Source organism: Micrasema longulum, unplaced genomic scaffold (assembly GCF_059751315.1).
Source record: "Micrasema longulum isolate JH-2025_06_02 unplaced genomic scaffold, ASM5975131v1 h1tg000835l, whole genome shotgun sequence".
Lineage (NCBI taxonomy): Eukaryota > Metazoa > Arthropoda > Insecta > Trichoptera > Brachycentridae > Micrasema > Micrasema longulum.
Window position 1 is genome coordinate 15366 of NW_028278027.1, and position 19096 is coordinate 34461.

At 32.2% G+C, this 19096-nt stretch overlaps 2 protein-coding genes and 1 long non-coding RNA gene across 5 annotated transcripts; 2 read left to right on the forward strand and 1 right to left on the reverse strand.

The window, feature by feature from the left end:
* The first annotated feature begins 1420 nt into the window (after nucleotides 1-1420).
* On the forward strand, nucleotides 1421-11894 carry LOC148278710 (uncharacterized). 2 transcript variants are annotated; one of them, XR_015823114.1, is made up of 4 exons: nucleotides 1421-1510; nucleotides 5093-5206; nucleotides 8366-8589; nucleotides 11852-11894. It is a non-coding gene; the product is annotated as an uncharacterized LOC148278710 (long non-coding RNA). The 2 variants fall into 2 exon arrangements; XR_015823113.1 differs by lacking the exon at nucleotides 1421-1510 and adding an exon at nucleotides 1844-1894.
* On the reverse strand, nucleotides 1836-11893 carry elg1 (enhanced level of genomic instability 1). 2 transcript variants are annotated; one of them, XM_088230968.1, is made up of 2 exons: nucleotides 7744-11858; nucleotides 1836-3666 (listed from the first exon to the last, which is right to left on the reverse strand). In XM_088230968.1, the coding sequence occupies exons 1-2, from the start codon at nucleotides 11628-11630 to the stop codon at nucleotides 3411-3413; spliced, it is 4143 nt and encodes a 1380-aa protein (XP_088087094.1). In that variant the 5' UTR covers nucleotides 11631-11858; the 3' UTR covers nucleotides 1836-3410. The 2 variants fall into 2 exon arrangements, with proteins under 2 accessions (XP_088087094.1, XP_088087096.1); XM_088230970.1 differs by having other exon boundaries at nucleotides 3537-3666; nucleotides 10586-11893.
* Nucleotides 11895-13586: 1692 nt separating the features above from the next.
* On the forward strand, nucleotides 13587-18651 carry Alr (Evr1_Alr domain-containing protein Alr). Its single transcript, XM_088230967.1, has 4 exons — nucleotides 13587-13789; nucleotides 16400-16567; nucleotides 16995-17182; nucleotides 18392-18651. Exons 2-4 carry the CDS (start codon nucleotides 16403-16405, stop codon nucleotides 18552-18554), a joined length of 516 nt encoding a protein of 171 aa, XP_088087093.1. The 5' UTR covers nucleotides 13587-13789; nucleotides 16400-16402; the 3' UTR covers nucleotides 18555-18651.
* The last annotated feature ends 445 nt before the right edge of the window (nucleotides 18652-19096 follow it).

Sequence of the window (19096 nt, forward strand, 5' to 3'; positions counted from 1 at the left end):
TCTTCTTGAAATCCCTGACATTCAAAATAAAAAAAAACAATTTGTTTCTGGAAAAAACAACTAGCATTATTTTTTTAAAATTGAGTTTTTTATGTAAATAAATAGTCCGTTTTATGGTTAATTATTAATTACATTATTTAAATTTATATATCCGTAATTTACTGAAATAAACCTTATCTTCATTATTTTTTTAATGGTTTATTATGATCTTTATTATTGTCGACCTCGTGGTGTAATGGTCAACACGTTTTTCTACCATGCAATAGGTCTCGGGTTCAATTCCTGACATGGTTGGTATGAAATATTTATTTAAAGAGGTGTTTTCTATTTAAAATATTTCATAATCCCAAGGCCTGAAGAGTAAGACTGATTATCTTACCTTCATGTAACAAAAATGATCAAGATACACCGCAATTGCTGTACCAATGCAGTGCCATATGCACCATTATGTGCGGAAAGGGGGTGATGATGATATTGTTTTTATCTCCCTTTCTACAATACACGTCCATGTGCTCTGTAGCTACAATATGAAAAGTGCTCTCCCGAAAACATAGTTCTGTTCTGTTAATATGGTAAACGTTTAACGCTATATAAAGTTATTGTTTTTTTATAATAATAGATATTGTTTCTGAAAGTATATAAATATATTTTTGTCATTGTTTCCTTGGTATTATGCTATAAAAAACGAAAAAAAAAATGTTATTCTGAGATCGTTTGTGGTATACTATAATTTCTTATGCGTTTTTTTTTTTACACTAGTTTTATGTTAAAATAGTTTTTTTTAGATGTGCATAATGTATATTATATAAACTTTTATGTTACTGCTTTTTTATTCAAGAAATGTGGTTTTATCAATAAAAATGTAATGGATATCTAATTGGTGTGTTTTTTTTCTACTTAATGCACCAATATCGATCGATTTGGCATCACTATATCTGTAGTCCACAGATTGTCAGTCTCAATCACTACTATAGATGCATTGTATCTACAAGGAATTACTATCACAGCGATGAAGAAGGATTTAATTTCCTTGCTTGAGTTCGTACTGCCAATTTTCCGCCATTTTTATAACAATTCGAAGACCAGTAATATTCAGTCAGATTTAATTGACGTGTCGGATTGCGAAAGGGATTAAAATTATAATAAATATGTTTTCTATACACCTTGATTTTCATTTCATTTTCCTTCCATCATAATAAAAAAAAAATGGACTAAACTTAACAAAGCATAATAACACTTGAAAGCAATGGTGGACCAAGCCCCCAAAAAAGAGGTATTTATTAATTGTTTGTCCCAAAACGGATCTACATTAAAAATAACTTATCTTTTTACCCAGAATCTTTGTTTACAATTAGTATTTGTTGCATAATTTACGTAACACAGAGATTAAATTTGATAATTTCTAAAATGCGTCATTTCTCAAATCTGTGGTGGGTGGGGATAGTCCAATTTTGCTTTGACTGCCTCATATTATTAAGGAGGTTTTAGGCCGATACCAACTAGTTTAGGCGTAAGAACCTCTAAACAATTTTTATTTCCTTTTAACCTCCATTAATTTCGTTTTTTACCTCTTGACAATGTTGCGAACAGAAATAAAACTAATTGAATAATTGTGTAATGATAAACATCTAAAGTGACCTGATTTCCCACCTCCTCAAGAGTTAACCCTTTACAGGGCAAGAATCTGGGGAACTTTGAATTTTTTTTGTTGATACCTACATGCATTATTATTCATTACACACATTCAATTCTTTAATGTTTTTCTTTCTTAAGCAAGTACTAAAAAAAACATATTACCAAAGACTATTAAGGGGTTAATAAAATTAAAAATCATGTAGGTATTCATGAATATGTTTATTACCTCTTGGCGGAATACATCAAATTAAATTTTAATGTGAGAAACTAATTATACGTTAACTTAAAATACCTTTAGTAGTGAGTTTTCGCAACAGGATTATGCTCTTAAAAATATTCTTAGTGTGAAGCAATTACAAGTGAACTTGTCATTTCGAAAACCTCACAATAGACATAAAATTAATGGGAAAATGTTTTTTTGTGGATTAATGTTTACTGATGGTAGATCTATCATTCCTTTTAGAAGAAGTTTGACATTATTAAAATATGGAACACGGTTTTACTTTACCCGGAAGTTTGATGCAGCAATAGGGAAATATTACATACTACGAATACTGATTGGGTTTAGAATAATTAATTGTATTTCCAAAATCAATATGGATATTGTGGAGAAATGTTTTCATACATAAATGTAAAAAATAAATTCAATAAAAATACATTCTTAGAAAAACGCGACGTGTTTGACCTTGGTTGTTGTGACGTCAAGATTTGTGATATTGTTCTACACAAATTTAAATGGCAGGAACAAATAAAGATGAATCGTGACATATTAGGGGCGTGGCCGGTGGAATCATCGTTTTTGCGGGAATTACAAATTACAAATTTAAAAGTATTTTTTATGCAACTAATAATTAGCAAAAAATATTTTTTACAGGACAGTATTTCATAGACCTCTATTACTCAAAAAATATATTTAAAAAAGTGATATTTCCCTATTGTAATGTTTTCGAACGGACCTAGGCATGGGTAACTCAAGATTATTTTATGAGCTGCAGGTCAGCTCGCAGCTCAAATACTAAGAGTTTTAAACCGGTTTGCAGATCAGCTCAAAGGTTTAACGATTGGTGTACCAATGCAGTACCCTATGCACCATTATGTGTGGATAGGGGATTATGGCGATGATTATTGTTATTTGTCTATGTTCTAGGTTTAATACTTTTTACACACTAGCAATAAGTCAAACTGAAAAGAACATAATAATTATAATTGACAATAATTTTAAGCATACAAAGATCATATGTAATTATGTATTATTTATAAGTTTAGGATACCCTAAATTGTATTTCATAACATTAAAAAATTTCTAATGAATGTTTTACACTTAGCATAATTGTTTTTTCCTATTCTTGGTTATTGGTCTTCCAATCATAAATGCGCATAACGATAACGTAATGCAACAAACTAACTTTTGTGATAGAAATAATGTAAAAAAAAATAATTTAAAAAAAAGACAATAAACTCCTTTATTTAGTATTAATACACATAATGCTCAGAAAAAGGTAGGCATCAAAAGATTATACTAATATTTATGTTTTTCAAAACCTTTGTTTTTATAAATAAAAAATAACAGCATGGGATTCCTCAAATTCAACAAATCTTAAACTTATACCAAAAGGCTGTTTTAATCATAACTTTTTCAACTCAGTCAATTTAATTACATCCATTGAAATTAATATTAGAGAATGATAAATCAGTGTGAAATATGTAATATATTATTTGCAATATAAATATTATCTTAAATAAATAAAATTACTTGTCTAACTAAAACAAGTTTGTTACGAAGAATCTAGACTTAAAGTATTACACACATCATCGTAAACTTTGTCTTTGCCATCAATGCTCAAGGAGTTTAAGTAATGATAAAATCTATTGTTTCTTTTAAAGTTGTTTTTTGAACGTTCTTTTTCTGTTCGACATATGGTTCGAAATGTTGCCATGTAATCCAGGGATACACTTCTCCGATCTAATTGAGCTCCACAAGTAATAGCTTCAGAAAATTGGAAATGAGTCACTGCTTCCTTTTGACCGCATCTGAAAGAATAACAAATTCTCTTAAATGTTTGTATTTTATGTATTTAACTTTTCAAATATTATACTGTTTGCTCAGCTATCAAACAGTCATTATGAACTATACACCTACAAACCAGTGGCGTGTCGTCCATACATGCGATACATGCGGTGCATGCATGTATCGCATGTATGGATATGTATCGTAGGTACGTAACTTGTAAATTAAATACATGTACACTGTTATTATTAGAGCTTACATAAGAATATGTTTATGTGTGCCCTATTTAAAGATTTAAAATAATAAAATAAAAAAATTTAAAAAAATTAAAAAAAAAAAATTAAAAAAAGTATTTCAATTATAGATTATTTACGTAATTGCCCCAAAAATCGGCAACAACCAACCGCACCTTACGGGGGGCTGCTGCCGACTGACAGATACTGAGATACACATACAAAATACTCAATGATGCGAATATGCCAGAAATGCTCCTGAAAAATTTAATGGTTTGCGCAAGCACACAAGAACTTGGACCGCTAATTTCGTCCGTGTATTAGAGTGTTTTACACTTTTATAGTAACCTACACTCCCAACTGTGCATGCTGCTCGGATTTTGCATTTCTATAGAGGATAAGATTACCTACCAAGTAATAATAAATTCTTTTGAGATACTTTTCCATTTTTTAGGGTAAGGACTTTTCTGTGGTATTTTGATTTTTTTATGTTTATAATTAAATTTGTAAACTAAAGGTACATTGAGTAAAATATTCAGGACACAGGATTTTGTGAATATGATTTTTAAAACATCATAATTATTTAACCAAATGAGAATTTCAATCTGTAAAAAAACAATAATCACCTAATTAAAATGTTTATATTTTAATTAATGTAAAACAGCGTTGTTGGGACTTTTGATGTTTTCTCACTTAAACAATGTTGACTTCCGGTTTTTATTATACCTAACCCAAAAAACCTAGTTTAAAATTATTTTTGAGTTCAGTTTCACTTATCGCGATAACTTTTACATTTTAAACACCAAAATGGCTGTCTAAATTATTATTTTTGTTTTTTTTATTTTTAGTTATTTGTCTTTTCAACTCATAATCCCCTAATATAGCCGCCCAGGGAAGCGATGAATGTGAACTTAACCGCGATGCTAATCAGAAAAACAGTTGCAATTGCCTAATTGAATCTTTACTGAATAGAATTTTTAGTGGTCTTCCGTTTAATGAAAAGGAATGTTATTATTAAAAGGATATTTAGTTTTATGGAAATGTTTAAATCGGCGTGCGTGGAAAGTGTGCCAGGAAATAGTGTTATGGCATTATATCCTCTCTGCCTACCCCTTTAGGGAAATGGCGTGATGGTTATTAAGCTAGTTATTAGTATAAGACTTTAAACTAATCTGAAATATTTCAAATTCTGTAATATTATTATCACTTTGTCTAGATGAGCAACTCCTATAAGGTGTTTCGTGGAATTCTGGGGTTCTGCCGAAGGGTCACAGGGATTCCATGAGTCATGAGGGATTCCAGAAAAATCGACGTAGAAAACCGAAGAACTGTAAATATTTCGTTTTTAATTTCAATTCAAAATACGATTCACGGGTTTTATTTTTGTCAATTTACATTTTCACCATCGAAATGGGGTTCCACAAAAAAGATCACTGATCAAAGGTCCGTGGTTCGAATCCCACTCTACCCCAACTTGATTCCCATTTTCTAATAGTGTAATAATTACAACTGGTTGAAAATGGCCCTCAAAATGAAATATTTGAGTCAATTTTAAGAACGCAAATATTTCTTTCTTAAAAAAAAAAATACATATATGTACCTAGTCCTGCCATAAATACTGTTATAAACTGTTTTTATTTTATATATTTTTTTTTAGAGGAATAACCCGCCTCTTTGTCAGCAGGTGGGATAGAGGGGATATGGAAGGAGGTAATGAAAAATACACCACAACACCCGAACCAATTGAGAAAAAATCTTTCTTGGATATTTTTCTTGCAACTGGCGGGAATCGAACTTGTGATGCCAGTTTTACAGTTGGCCGTCTAACCAACTGCGCCACGGCGCCTGTCAAAAAACAATTAATTTTACAAAAGTTTTTTTATTACTATGCCAACATGCATATTCCACTAATTGAAAAAAAAATATTCAAAATGTCCTCCTCTTGCCTTCACACAGGCCTTCACACGTGACGGTCAATTGTCAATGGCAGCACGCACGATATCCATGTGAAAATTGGCCACTGATTTTTTCAAAGACCGTTTCAAGCTCTCCAAATTTGAATGTCTTCTGCTACAGACTATGTCTCCAACACTGACCACAATTTGTAGTCCAGCAAATTTAAATCTGGGCTTCCAGAAGGCCAATCTTCAGCTCTAATAAACTCCAGTATGTGATTTTCCAGCCATTGCTGGGTAGATTTTGCTTTATGAGCTGGAGCAGGAAGAACCAATGTCTCCATTTGAACATTGTGTCATTGAGAGGCTTAACAACCTTCTCTAGAATGTCATCTTGGTTTGATTTCGCACTTGTCTTCACACCCTGCGCACAAAAATGAAGCTCAGAAACCACTTCATAGAAGACACCCCACCAAATCATCACTGCTGCTGGATGATGACCTCTGAACTTTAGGAATGACATGAGCGGCTTCTCAAGAGCTATGAGCATACACTAGATCATTTTGCTTGTTGAAGTTTTCTTTAATGTTAAATATTTTTTCATCAGAAAACATAATTTTGCGATGCAAATTATTAGCGTATCGTGAAATAAGTATTTTGCTCTGGTCTTCCTAATGTCCTTTAAAGGTGGAGTAGGCAAATGACCAGTACTTCTTCGGTAAGCCCCCATCTTTAGGTCAGATTTGATAATACGAGACATACTTCGAGTCGATATATTCAGAGAGAATGTAGAACTATAACTAGTTTCATCTCCCTGGACAAGATTTTTTGTTTACGGAGCGGATTTCTATAAATTCTGCTTCTGACAGCCTTAATAGCTCCTGGAGTCCGCGCAGTTTGAGGACATCCAGATTTTTGTCGGTCTTCAGCACTTTGAATATTCTTGAACCGATTAATAGTTAGATACACAAACTGGCGACTTATACCTAAAAGTTTTAGGGTGTTAAAAATGTCTCCCGGCTTCTTCCCAACTTTGTGTAATGCAATTACAGCGATTCGGTTTTCTTTAACACCCCACTCCATGTTTACTCGGTGACGTTCAACGACTGACTAATTATAGCAATAGCAGAAGGGTTGATACTTTACCTGAAAAAAGGTTACGGGTCTCTACCTGCTATTGTTTACATTTTATGAATTTTTAAACTCGTGTAACTGTATTTATGGCAGGACTAGGTATATAAAAATTTTAACATATAAAAATTGTGTTTTTTCCTTCCCATGACCACATGCCCTGTTTCAAAAGTCACTGCTACAAACATACAAGAGAAAATGATCAAACATTCTATTGAAGCGCTTTATAACAAACCATTTTTAAATGTATACTGCAGGAATACAGATTTTATAAAAAAATGTACCTTTATTGATTTTTTTCTATTTAAAATGGTAGAAAGATATCCACTTTAATAATACTTGGTCTGGTGCTAATTATGTGGTAATATCAGGCGCAATATTAGATATGTATGAGATTTTTTCCCCGCCTTCAAATTGATAATTTTAACTGTATTAAAAAATGTCTAGATGTGGATATTTTTGGAATGCTAAAAGCAGATTTATTACTACTCTAATAATCAGTAAAATTATAACCCTGACAAATGCTTGTTACTTACAATACATATTATACGTTATTATTATATTTTTTTGTAATATGTTTGTACAACTTGTATGAATAAATAAATTAATATAATATTATAATAAATCACATAGTATGTGTCATTGACATGGTCATCAATATGTCAATGGCTGTCATATAATAGATAACAAATATAACCAGTTCTTTAATCTATAAAACAATAGTACAAAAATATTGTCACAAATTTAATTATGTAAAGGAAAAAGAACTGAAGCACCATTGGACAAGGCAAATAATCATAATTTGTAAATATATATTATAATTGTTGAAATATAAAATTACCTGTTATCAAATGAATCCAAAACGGTTACATTTGGAGTATCATTTGAATTAAGTATTCTTCTCACAAGCTTGGTAGAATTTTGAATCATGTACTGGCACCAAGCATTTGAAATGTATTGGTGATTTTTAAACATTGAAAAGTTCTCTGATTCCGATAAACTATCTTTGGGCTCAGTCAGCCAAGGGAGTTTCACTTTACCGGTGAGGGTTTTGTTATATGATTGCATCAAATCTACGGATGACAGATTATCACACAAATCTCCAATATTGCCCAAAATAAATATTTTTATATTATTTTCCTTGACAGATTTTTCATTTGCGAGTTGAACATCATTGAAATTATTTTCATTGTTAGAATGAAACCAATCAGATGTGCTCAATAAAATATCTCTTAGGTTACATGTGTGAAATATATACTGTGATAAAAACATTCTTAAGTTATTATCGCAAAATGTCTTATTTACATGATATTTATTTTTAGTTAGTTTACAATTGCTTTTATTAGAAGAGTTTGAATCATCATCTGGCCATCCATTAAATGAAACTGAAGACTGACTTATTTCACTATTATCCAAAGAGTCCAAAGGTAGAGTTAAATTTATATCTGTTTTCTTTGTTCTAGGTTTGCTTCCTAGTATCCAATATTGTAGTTGAAGTATCGTGCTCCGGATATCTCCTTTGTTGATCTCAAGCACACTTGCGCATAAATTGGGGATCACTTTATTACATTCTATCAGCACGAGGACATCTAACCATGGACCTAAGATTTGTCCATGATGAGGATTGAAATGGATGACATTAGCTTCAATTATAAAACGCTGCAGATGACTGCAATTTTGATCTGATGCAAGTATTACCACAGGTCTTTTAGAAGACTGAACCAACTGAACCAAACCCCCAACAAATCCGTCATCTTCTTCAAAAACTATATCAGCATCGTCAATAAGCATCAAAGACATGATATCTGCGCTTTTCTGAGAACTAGAGTCGTTATTTGTTAATTTTGGACTACTTCGAGATTTGACATTTTCAGAATTCATTCTCAAAAGTCCAACTTTTTTAGCAATTTTGTCATTTTTATTTGATGTATTTTCTTTTAAACTATTTTCAGTAGTACAATTGTTACTAAAATTCAAAAATCCATTTACAGAACTATCCGAATTAGTTTTAGTAAGAACTTTATGCGATTGAGTAGCTTCTTGTAGTTCTGATAAAACTCTTTTTCCTGTTCTTCTAGAGCTAGCGTTTACTTCTAAAACATTTATGCCCAGTTCGTTTGACACGGCATAAACACTAGATGTCTTACCACATCCTGAAGCTCCAGTGATGACCATTAAATTATTAGGAATTCTCATGCTATCCTTACTCCCAGAATCTGAAGCATAAAAATCACTAGAACTATCAGAGTTTATTCTCGATCGTTTAAATATCGTAGTTGTCGATAGCTCGTTGTATTCTTTCCAAGACTCCAACCATTTTTTTAATGAATTTACACTCTTAAAATTTCCCAAAACCTCTGAAGATGTTGCTGGTTTATATTTCTCTGTCCAAAGGGAGCTACTTAAGCTTGAAATATTTTTGATCTTAGGATCCAAATCGCTACTTTTGTCCAAATTTGAATCACTGCTAAATTTCTCCCAAAGTTGTCTGAATGTTCTGTTTACAGGAAAATGAGGATAAATTTCTTTAATTTTTTTTAACCCTTCCTTATAATTAACCATCTTAGATTCGTGAAATATCTTAATCCAGGTATCAATATTATTATTTTCACTATCACTTTCAAGATTGATAAAATCCTTTAACAAACATTTAGCATCATTATTAATTAAATTATCGGTATCATTTAAAGCATCAGAAATATGCGATGATGGTGGCAAATTCCAAATACCATAATCATCATCGGATTCATTAGGAATCTGTTGCACATGATTTGTAACAGGAAAAATATCAACACTTGATACTATGGGCGCTTTATCTAACTGAATTTTTATGGAATCAGGCACGCCGCTTTGTAAAAATAATTTCCGAGCTTCTATCACAGACTGATCCACTAAAGGCTTGGGTAAACTCTTCCTGAAAAGTGGTGCGAGCTTCTCTTCACGTTTAGGTACAGAAATAGTTTTGAGAGATTTACAAGATTTTATTATCTCGGGTGACTGTAAATTTACAATCATGATTGGAGAAACAATGTTTTCAAAGTTTTTGTTTTCCTTATTTGGTTTATTTGATAATGATTTTTCTGTGTTAATAGTTTTAATACTTTTCCTATTAATATTTTTATCTCGTTTCTTATTCGTAGAAAAAATTTCAAAATCTTCAGAATTTGTATCAGATTCATTACTGGAATCTTGGATATATTTTACTGGTTTTCTTATATTCCTCTTAGGTCTGCCGCTACCATTACCCCCGGGTGAACTTTCCACAATTTGTTGACTATTAACATTAACCAATTTGAAGTCTTCAATTGTGACATCGCCTTTATGAAGTTCTGTGCTGGAAATTTCTGACAAATCATCCGATTTCTTATTTTTACCAGATTTAACTTTAATTTTTTCTTTTAATTTTCCTTTCTTAGATACTGTTGGTTTTGGTATAAGAACTTGAATGATGTCTGAATCATCTAATTTGAATTCATCCTCACACATATTTTCATAGACAAGAACTTCAACCAATTCATCATCGTCGTTACTTTCTTTTTTATCGAAATAACTTAACACGCTCTCGGTTTTTCTCAAAGGTGGGGATAAACCTGATAGGAATTCATCTTTCATCGATTTCTGTTTGAAAATTGACCAATCATCATTAGAAAATGGTTCTAAAACAGCGGGTAAGCATACATTACCTTTGGGAGACTGAAGTTTAGTCTTCTTGAGAGTGCTGTTTTCTATTTCGCACTTGGAATTTCGGATCCTCTTCTTGTTTCTATAGTTATTCGGCTCATTATTATCATCACTCTCACATGTCCCATTTACGCCATCTACGTTTCTGTGTTGAGAATCATTTTCAAGCTCACTTTTGGGACTGCCATTTATACCATTATGTAACAACATATTTTTGAATGACCTAGCTCGCTTTTTGAGAACTCTTTTGATGTGTTCCCCATGAACTTCCTCCATTTCCCGCCTTTTGCTGGCTCCCTTTTGGTCAGCCCATTTTGAAAGGGCCAGGGACCTTTTCACCTTGATTTCTTTTTGAGCACTTAACCCTAAGGGATTCTCATCACGCATTTTCTCTTTCCCGGGAGAATTCATCCCGATGCTTTTTTTTCTTGATTCCATCATCACTTTAAAGAAATCCGTTTGATTATCTTTCTTAGAACTACTATCAGTAATAACACTATTGCTTTCTTCTGATGACAGTTCAATCGTTTCAGTCACTAGATCGGGTATCTTAGTTAATTTAATTATATTTTTTTTAGTACCACTTTCATGTTTAGTTTTAGTAGCTTGTTTAACATTTTTTACATTTGTAGGAGTCTTCAAAACATTTTTTGAATTTTTAATGTCGGGTTCTAGCTGTTCGAAAATGTGTGATTTAATTTGGTGACGATTTGGTCTAAAATGCTCATCTCCATCATCAATGGAGTGTTCTAGTGATGATTTTATATCAACATTTTGGCAAAAAAAATTGGAGTTAGTTTGAACTGAATCCTTAGTCTTTCCTTCACCTTTGACTAAATTTTTCTTTTTTGTCATACTAGTATTTGTAAGAGAACTAGTAGTTACATTTTTACTCTGACAAACGGTTTTTACAGTTTTATCAAAACAATCTTCACGGTCGTTGTCTTTTTCCGCAGATAGACTCGCATTTTTCTCATTCGTTGTCAAAATTTCATTGCTTGGTTTAGATTTAATTAAGGCTTTGGCATATTTCTTGATTGAAGACATTGCAAACGAACGGAATACTATCGAAATCGAAGCTATTGTTTGAATCTTGAATTAAGTCAAACTTTACAAATGCCACATTATTCTTGATAGAATTTCACTAGACTATTTATTGATTAGTAATAATTAAAAGTTCTATAGAAATAGGTGAATATTAAAAAATAATGTTTCTTTATACTATTATAAAACATGATAAACTGATTATTTGACGTTTCAACTTTCAGGGCAGCTAAATATCAAGCGGGAAAAATAAAACAATTTTACCATAAACAAAAATTAAAATGAACAATTGACATCTGACCAGAGACTAATCTCATGAATATGATAAATTATATAATGGTACCATACACAATGCGTTTCAGAAATTAACTACATCAATCCAAGGCCTTGCAAATTTGAAGGTTTTGGTGATTGTGAAGTTTATGAGATTTCGATTCGTCAACGTGTTCCGCATAGAAGGTCATCAGATACACTTTTCATGCGAACTTTATTTTTTATATTTTCATTTCCGTTTAACGTTTGTTCTACTTATAAAAATTATTAGAAAAACATGAATCAAAAATATAATAAACATTTTTTTTAAATTTGTGGTTAATTTATAGAACTCTGTATTCATTACTAAATAAAATCATTATAATTTCCTTTTCCAAACCCAGTGGTGCATAGGGCACTGTAATGTTAAACCAAATTCGGTGTATTTCAATAATATGTTACATTAAAGTAAGGCGATTAATCCTACGCTTCAAACGCCAGTCGAGAAACAATGAAGTATTAGAGTTTATACTACCTTTGAAATTAATATTTCACGTCCCCTTGCCAGGAATCAAACCCAGGACTTTGAGAACGGTAGGTGAACTCGCCACCCGATTCACAAAGAGCAAACTTTTTTTATTTTCGCTTAAGTGGAGTACCCAAATTTTTGTTTCATAATTACATTTTCCTCTTCGGGCCTATGGTCATTTTTTTAAAGAGAAAATTATCTTAACTTTGTTTATATTCTAAATACATATGATTAGACCACATTTAAAATTTAAAAGCTGTGGCTTATTTGAGGAAGAGTGGTCGTATCATAATATATCAAACATCCTATTCTTTTTCGTATTTAACAAACTCTAAAGAGAAAATAAAACCATCATAATCTCTCTAAGTCATCGACATTCATCATCATTCCCTTTCCGTACCTATGGTACATGGGGCGCTGCATTGAAACACCAACCGCAGCGCGTCTTGATCATTTTGTTACATGAAGGTAAGATAATCAGTAGTACGCTTCAGGTGCCAGTCCAGGAGAGTATAAAATATTTTAGGGAAAAACACCTTTTTACATAAATATTTCATGTCGGGAATTGAACCCGGGACCTCTTGCGTGCTAGAAAAAGGCGCTGACCACTAAACCATAATGCCGACATGAATTAATAGAAAATAAAAAACTGCGTAATCAACTCTACACCATAATAATGTTTTCTCAGCGACATTTTTAAAGTTGAAAAATGCGATGTATAATCGGAAATATTTTATTAAAACTTGTTTCAACTTAGTAAAAATCCTTCATCATTCTTTGAAAAAAATATTTTTTAACAGTAATTAAACTTTAAATAAGAATTTATAATTTGTGACAAGGATATAATGTTTTGGGTATCTAATACGATACCAGGAGACCTAAGAGCTAAGAGATGAATTGAAAATATGACTCGTAAACTAAATAATACTACAACAGTGTTTTTTTTTCTACCGGAAGATTTGATTGATAAACATTTTGCTATTATTATTAGTATTAATTATTTGTGACATATCAAACAATAAGTAATTAAATTTACTTTTTGAAACATAATTTTTTCAGTGAAATCGAGATTATTAAAAGTTTGAAATACATATTGAACATCTTTATTACATAATTTTTTATGTTTATTTCATCATTTTGAGCGCTTTTATGAACATTTGATCTGATGATTATTAATTAAACCCATTTAACCTAAAAGTTTACTGTCATAATTATGTACTTTGATCGATTTCATATTTATAAAAAACCTCGTAAAATAGATGTTTACTGATTATTATGTACCTATAATTTTCTTGAATTCATGTTTTCAAACGTTCGTCAATTATAATCTTCCATTCGAATGTAATATTATCTATAAAGTACCTTAAATTATTCACTATTGGTAAGTTAAATCGCCTGTCTTTCAATTATTTAAAAAAGTATCTGTACTCAACACTCAACCAAAAACCTTGTTGAGGTCTAGGTCCTTTTAAATCACATATTCATGGTTAATTTTCACCAGCAGCTGGTAATTTAGTACTGGAAAATATTAAATAATTTATATTTTCAAATAAAAGTTGCAAAAATGGAGATCGTTAGTTTGGAGATCTTTACTGAATAGAGTAATATATCAAGGCGGGTAGGCCAAGTGAAGTCAACTTATAATTTAACCAAATAACTTTTTTTAACCTTCAAAAACGATACTGATTAATTAAGCTAGGGTTTCCTAGGACAGCAGTGCCCGTATCTTAACGGCCGTAGTGAACGGTGATGCGGTGGGAAGCCGTCGTAACGTCATCTAGAGAGTGGTTTCCTAGGGAAACGGTGTTAAATGGTGTTGATAACACCGTTTTCCTAGGAAACCACACTCTAGTCATCGTTACGACGGCTGTCCACCGCATCACCGTTCACTACGGCCGTTAAAATACGGGCACCGCTGTCCTAGGAAACCCTAGCTTAAATTATTATAATTTAGTATGTATATGATCTTATGTGCAATGTATTGTATCACAATATGTTTTTTAACATAATTTTCATGTCAGTAAAAATATTTTCATCAAAATTCACAATGATTCTATAGCCACAACCTGTAACATACACTTAAAAAATACACTCAACGATTAAATTGAACCTCACAGGGCTTGTAATACCTTCTTATAATGTAAATTATATTGATTATTATGTACATTCAATATATTTGGTCAATTTTTTAGATAGACACAAACAAACCATCTTGCCGTTTCTCCGTAGGGGTAGGCAGAGGGGATAGAATGTCATATCACTCTGTCTTTGCATACAGACCTCGCTTCCTCTACATTCATACATCTTCTCATGCACGCATGCCGATTGTTCCTACTCTTGAGATGTCCACCTTCAAGTATTTGATGGACTTAAACGTGCCATATCTTTCTCGGTCTTCCTCGTTTTCTGCATCCATCAACATTCGCATCTTAGATCCTTTTAGCCGTTCTTTTGCCGTCCATTCGCTTCACATGTCCAAACCAACGCAGCACTCCTTTCTTGATTCAGTCGATAATGCATGTCTAAGCCTAACATAGTTCACGTATCTCGACATTTATGCACCTATTAAACATAGTTTTACCACACATTCGCATGAAAATCGCATTTCGACAGCATTTAACCTACTTTCTTCATTATTTTTCCGATTCCATATTTCGCTCCCATACATTAGAGTTGGCACTAGAACTCCATTGTGAGCTGCTAGTTTGCCTCCTGCAATAAGCATTTATTTGCCAAAGTAGAGTTCAGTGCACCGTTCACCCTGTTCCCTGCACATGCCCTCCTTTCTATAACTCTCTCAGTCTTTCCATCCCTAGTAAACATACTTCCCAGATACATAAATTCTTTACCTGATTCAGAACATCCCCGTTCTCATTGATCTCACATTTAGTTATAATTTCATCCCTTTCAAAAACCATCACTTTCAATTTATCAACATTCAATTTTCTTGCATACATCATAGACTTCTGTTACCAAGAATTGCAGGTCCTCTTTGCTGCTAGCAAGAAGCACGGCATCATCAGCATACAAAAGACAGTTAACAGTAATTCCACTTATTTTTGCTCCTATTCTTAAATCTTTCAGTTCTTTCATTGAACGTTGAAAACCATGGTGACAGTACATGTCCCTGTTTGACTTCTTTAGGAATGTTAAACCACAATGTATATGACCCATTTACCCTCACACATGCTGTGCTGTCCTTGTACAGTGATGCATTAGCCCTTCTCAGGTTACCATTCACTCCATACTCTGATAAAACCTTCCATAATTTTTCTCTGTCAACTCTATCAAATGCTTTTTGCAGATCGACAAATTCGCAGAAAAGCTTTCGGTGTACAGCCAGAAATGTTTCTGTCATATTTCGCAGAGCAAATATTTGATCCATACATCCTCTTCCATTAATAAATTCACTTTGTATATCCCACACTCTATCTTTAGTCACTTTTCTTACTCTCTCAATCAGTATTCTGTCATATATTTTTCCAACAGCACTTAAAAGGCTGATAGCTCTATAGTTTCCGCAATCCACCCTAGAGCCTTTTCCCTTGTATAGAGGCAAACAACAGCCTTCCACCAATCAGGGGGAGTGTATTCCTCCTCTAAACATAGGTTAAAAAGCTTTTCTAGCCATCCAAAATTTATTTCTCCACCCGCCTTAAATAAACTCCCCGGTAATGTTATCATAACCTTGCGCTTTCCCATTCTTCATAGATAGCATTTCTTTAAACATAATCAATTTATTTCAGTTGCACACTTTTTATTGGCATAATATCTAGAGTTGTGGTCTCGTGGGTAGTGTCATGGACTCTGGATCAGAAAATCCGAGGTTCGAACCCTACTCTACCACAACTTGTTTCACATTTTTTCATGGTTATTTGCAACTAAAATAAAATGATCCCTAAATTAAATTATTTAAGCAAATCATAAGAACGCTAATATTCATTTTTCATGTAGTACTCACTAAGTAATTATATTTTAATTGACTTTCCAGGGTATGCTAACAAAAGGTGTGGGGGGTTCAGAAGGAGAGATTGGCACGCCAAAGCCATGTAGAGCATGCAGTGATTTCAAATCGTGGGCTAAAATACAAAAAGGAGCTTATGAAGCTGGGACGTTGCCACCACAGAAGTCAGATACCGTTAATGCATCCTTGGAAGAAGTAAATTTAGTTTTTTTAGTTACTGTTAAAAGTTGAATTCATATTCATATAAATGTTTGTAAAAGGCAGATTGACAATAACAAACAAATTTTGACTAAAGAGTCTTATTATAAAGAAGAAACAAAAAAATTCTAATAATCTATATATTTTATGTTAAAAAAACACAAAACATAAACTTTTGATTTAGTCGGAAAAGTATTTTCTGTCTCCCAAAAAATAATAAATTGATTATTTCTGGTTTGCCAGCAATGATTTGGGCCTTCAGTTGACATTTTATTTATTTATTTATAGCATTAATAAAATTGAGTACATATATTTGAAATTTGTTTTTAGCTACTCTTTATTACATATTGTAAAACTGGCCTGTTTATATTTGAAGCATTATTTATTAAGATTAAAAAATAAATCCTTATTTAAAAAATTTTAGAAACGTCGAAATGATTGTCCACTAGACAAAGACCAATTAGGGAAAAAAACGTGGAGTTTTCTGCATACAATGGCTGCTTATTACCCTGAAAAACCAACACCAGAGCAAGCTGAAAGTATGAAACAGTTTTTTGGTATCTTTTCAAAATTTTATCCCTGTGATCATTGTGCCGAAGACTTTAGAAAAGAGTAAGTATAAATAAATTATAGTATCTGCAATAGCTTCTTTTTTAATGTATTTATGAAAATAAAAAACTTCATCAAAAATACAAAGAAATTCAATATTATGGTGGTCCTAACTTCACATCACTAAAATATCGATCTATTCAAAGAAACAACATATTATGACATAGAATGATGTCCGTGTCCAAGTGGATGAAGAATAAAATTATGCTTGTGAAATAGAACAAGGATCCCTGACACGTGTTTTCAACTCGATAACTACTCTCAGGGCTGGTATTCCAAACGCTCTAACGGCCGTATTATCTCGTGTATTTTGTATGTAAAAACTGTTTTCTCATGCTGCGAGAGTAGTTCAAAATAGCACCCCAAGTAAAAATCGATTGTAGATAAGTTCAATCGTAGTGCTGTGTTTGGCTCGCTCACCTACTATGATTGAGGTGCTGGGGTCAATTCATGGCAGGGTGGGCGTGAAATATTGATTTTAAAGATGATTCTACACTGCAATAATTCATTGTTCCTGGATTGGCACTGAAGATAAGACTGTTCACCTTACCTTCCATGTAGCAAAATTTATTTAAATGCACTGCAATTTGAGTACCAGTGCACTGGGGTATATTGGCGGCCTCCGTGGTGTAGTGGTCAAGACGCTTGACTCACGCACGTAAGGTTTCGGGTTCGATTCCCGGTGAGAACACAAAAATTAAAAATGTGATTTTTCTCCTGGCCTGGGTGCTCTGTAATGTAATTCACCACTGTAATTAGGCCTCCTGGCCTGTTGTGGTACAAAAAAAATGTAAAATTGTGAAAAAAAAAAATCTGAAAATGTGAATTTTATCTAGATTTTTTTGAAATAAATGCAACACTGCTTCCAAACAATGAGTTCTTTTAGGTAGAGTAAACATATTATTACTTACATACTTTACATTTAACTAAATTTTAAATTACCATTAAATTTTATATTATAGGCCTTACTTATAAACCTGGTATAAAGTTACGCCTAGGCATAGTGGTAGAATAAGGATGGGAATACGATTCTTATTCTACCACTATAATAAGGATAGTATTCCCATACATATTCTACCACTATGCCTAGGCGTAACTTTATACCAAGTTTATGAGTAAGGCCCTATATGTATTTGATGATATTATTTAAAAATAGATTTTAATACACAAATATTTTTCGCAAAAAAACTCATTTTACTGGTTTTTTTTCAGCTTAGCCAAATCACCCCCCAAAACTGCTTCACAGAGTGAGTTATCTAAGTGGCTATGCGATATGCATAATATTGTCAATTTAAAATTAGGAAAACCAACATTTGATTGTTCTAACATCAACAAACGCTGGCGAGATGGATGGCCAGATGGATCATGTGATTAATGTAATAAATAAGTACTTACAATATGATAGTGTTTTTTCCATTTTTGTAAATATGTATTTGAAAATTAGAGTAAGAAAATAAATAGATTTTTGTTTTTACTGATCATGTTATTTTTTACACTTTTGTTTTAATTATATTGTATTCATAAACTCAAAATATCAAACGTGTGTAATGCCTGACCTAGAGGAATAATATTATCACCAAGCTTAAGGTGATTTTTCTCGAAAATGGTTCTTAATAATCCTTTGTTATTATCATCAAAATATACCATGTAATATTTAATAGTAACAAGATACAGCTTTTAGCATAGAATTAATGGCTTTTAACTATGGGTCGTATGGGTCATTACACGCAACTGGGATAAAAATAAACAAAGGAAATAAATAATTAAGTCTAATAAAAACAATTGGTCTGAAAGAATCAATTACATTTAATACATTTATTTATTTTTGTATGGTGTTCCCAAACTACTAAAACCTTTTTTTTTTTGTGTGTCAATGGTTTATTTGATCATCCGTTCTGCAACTCAGAAAAAAATTGC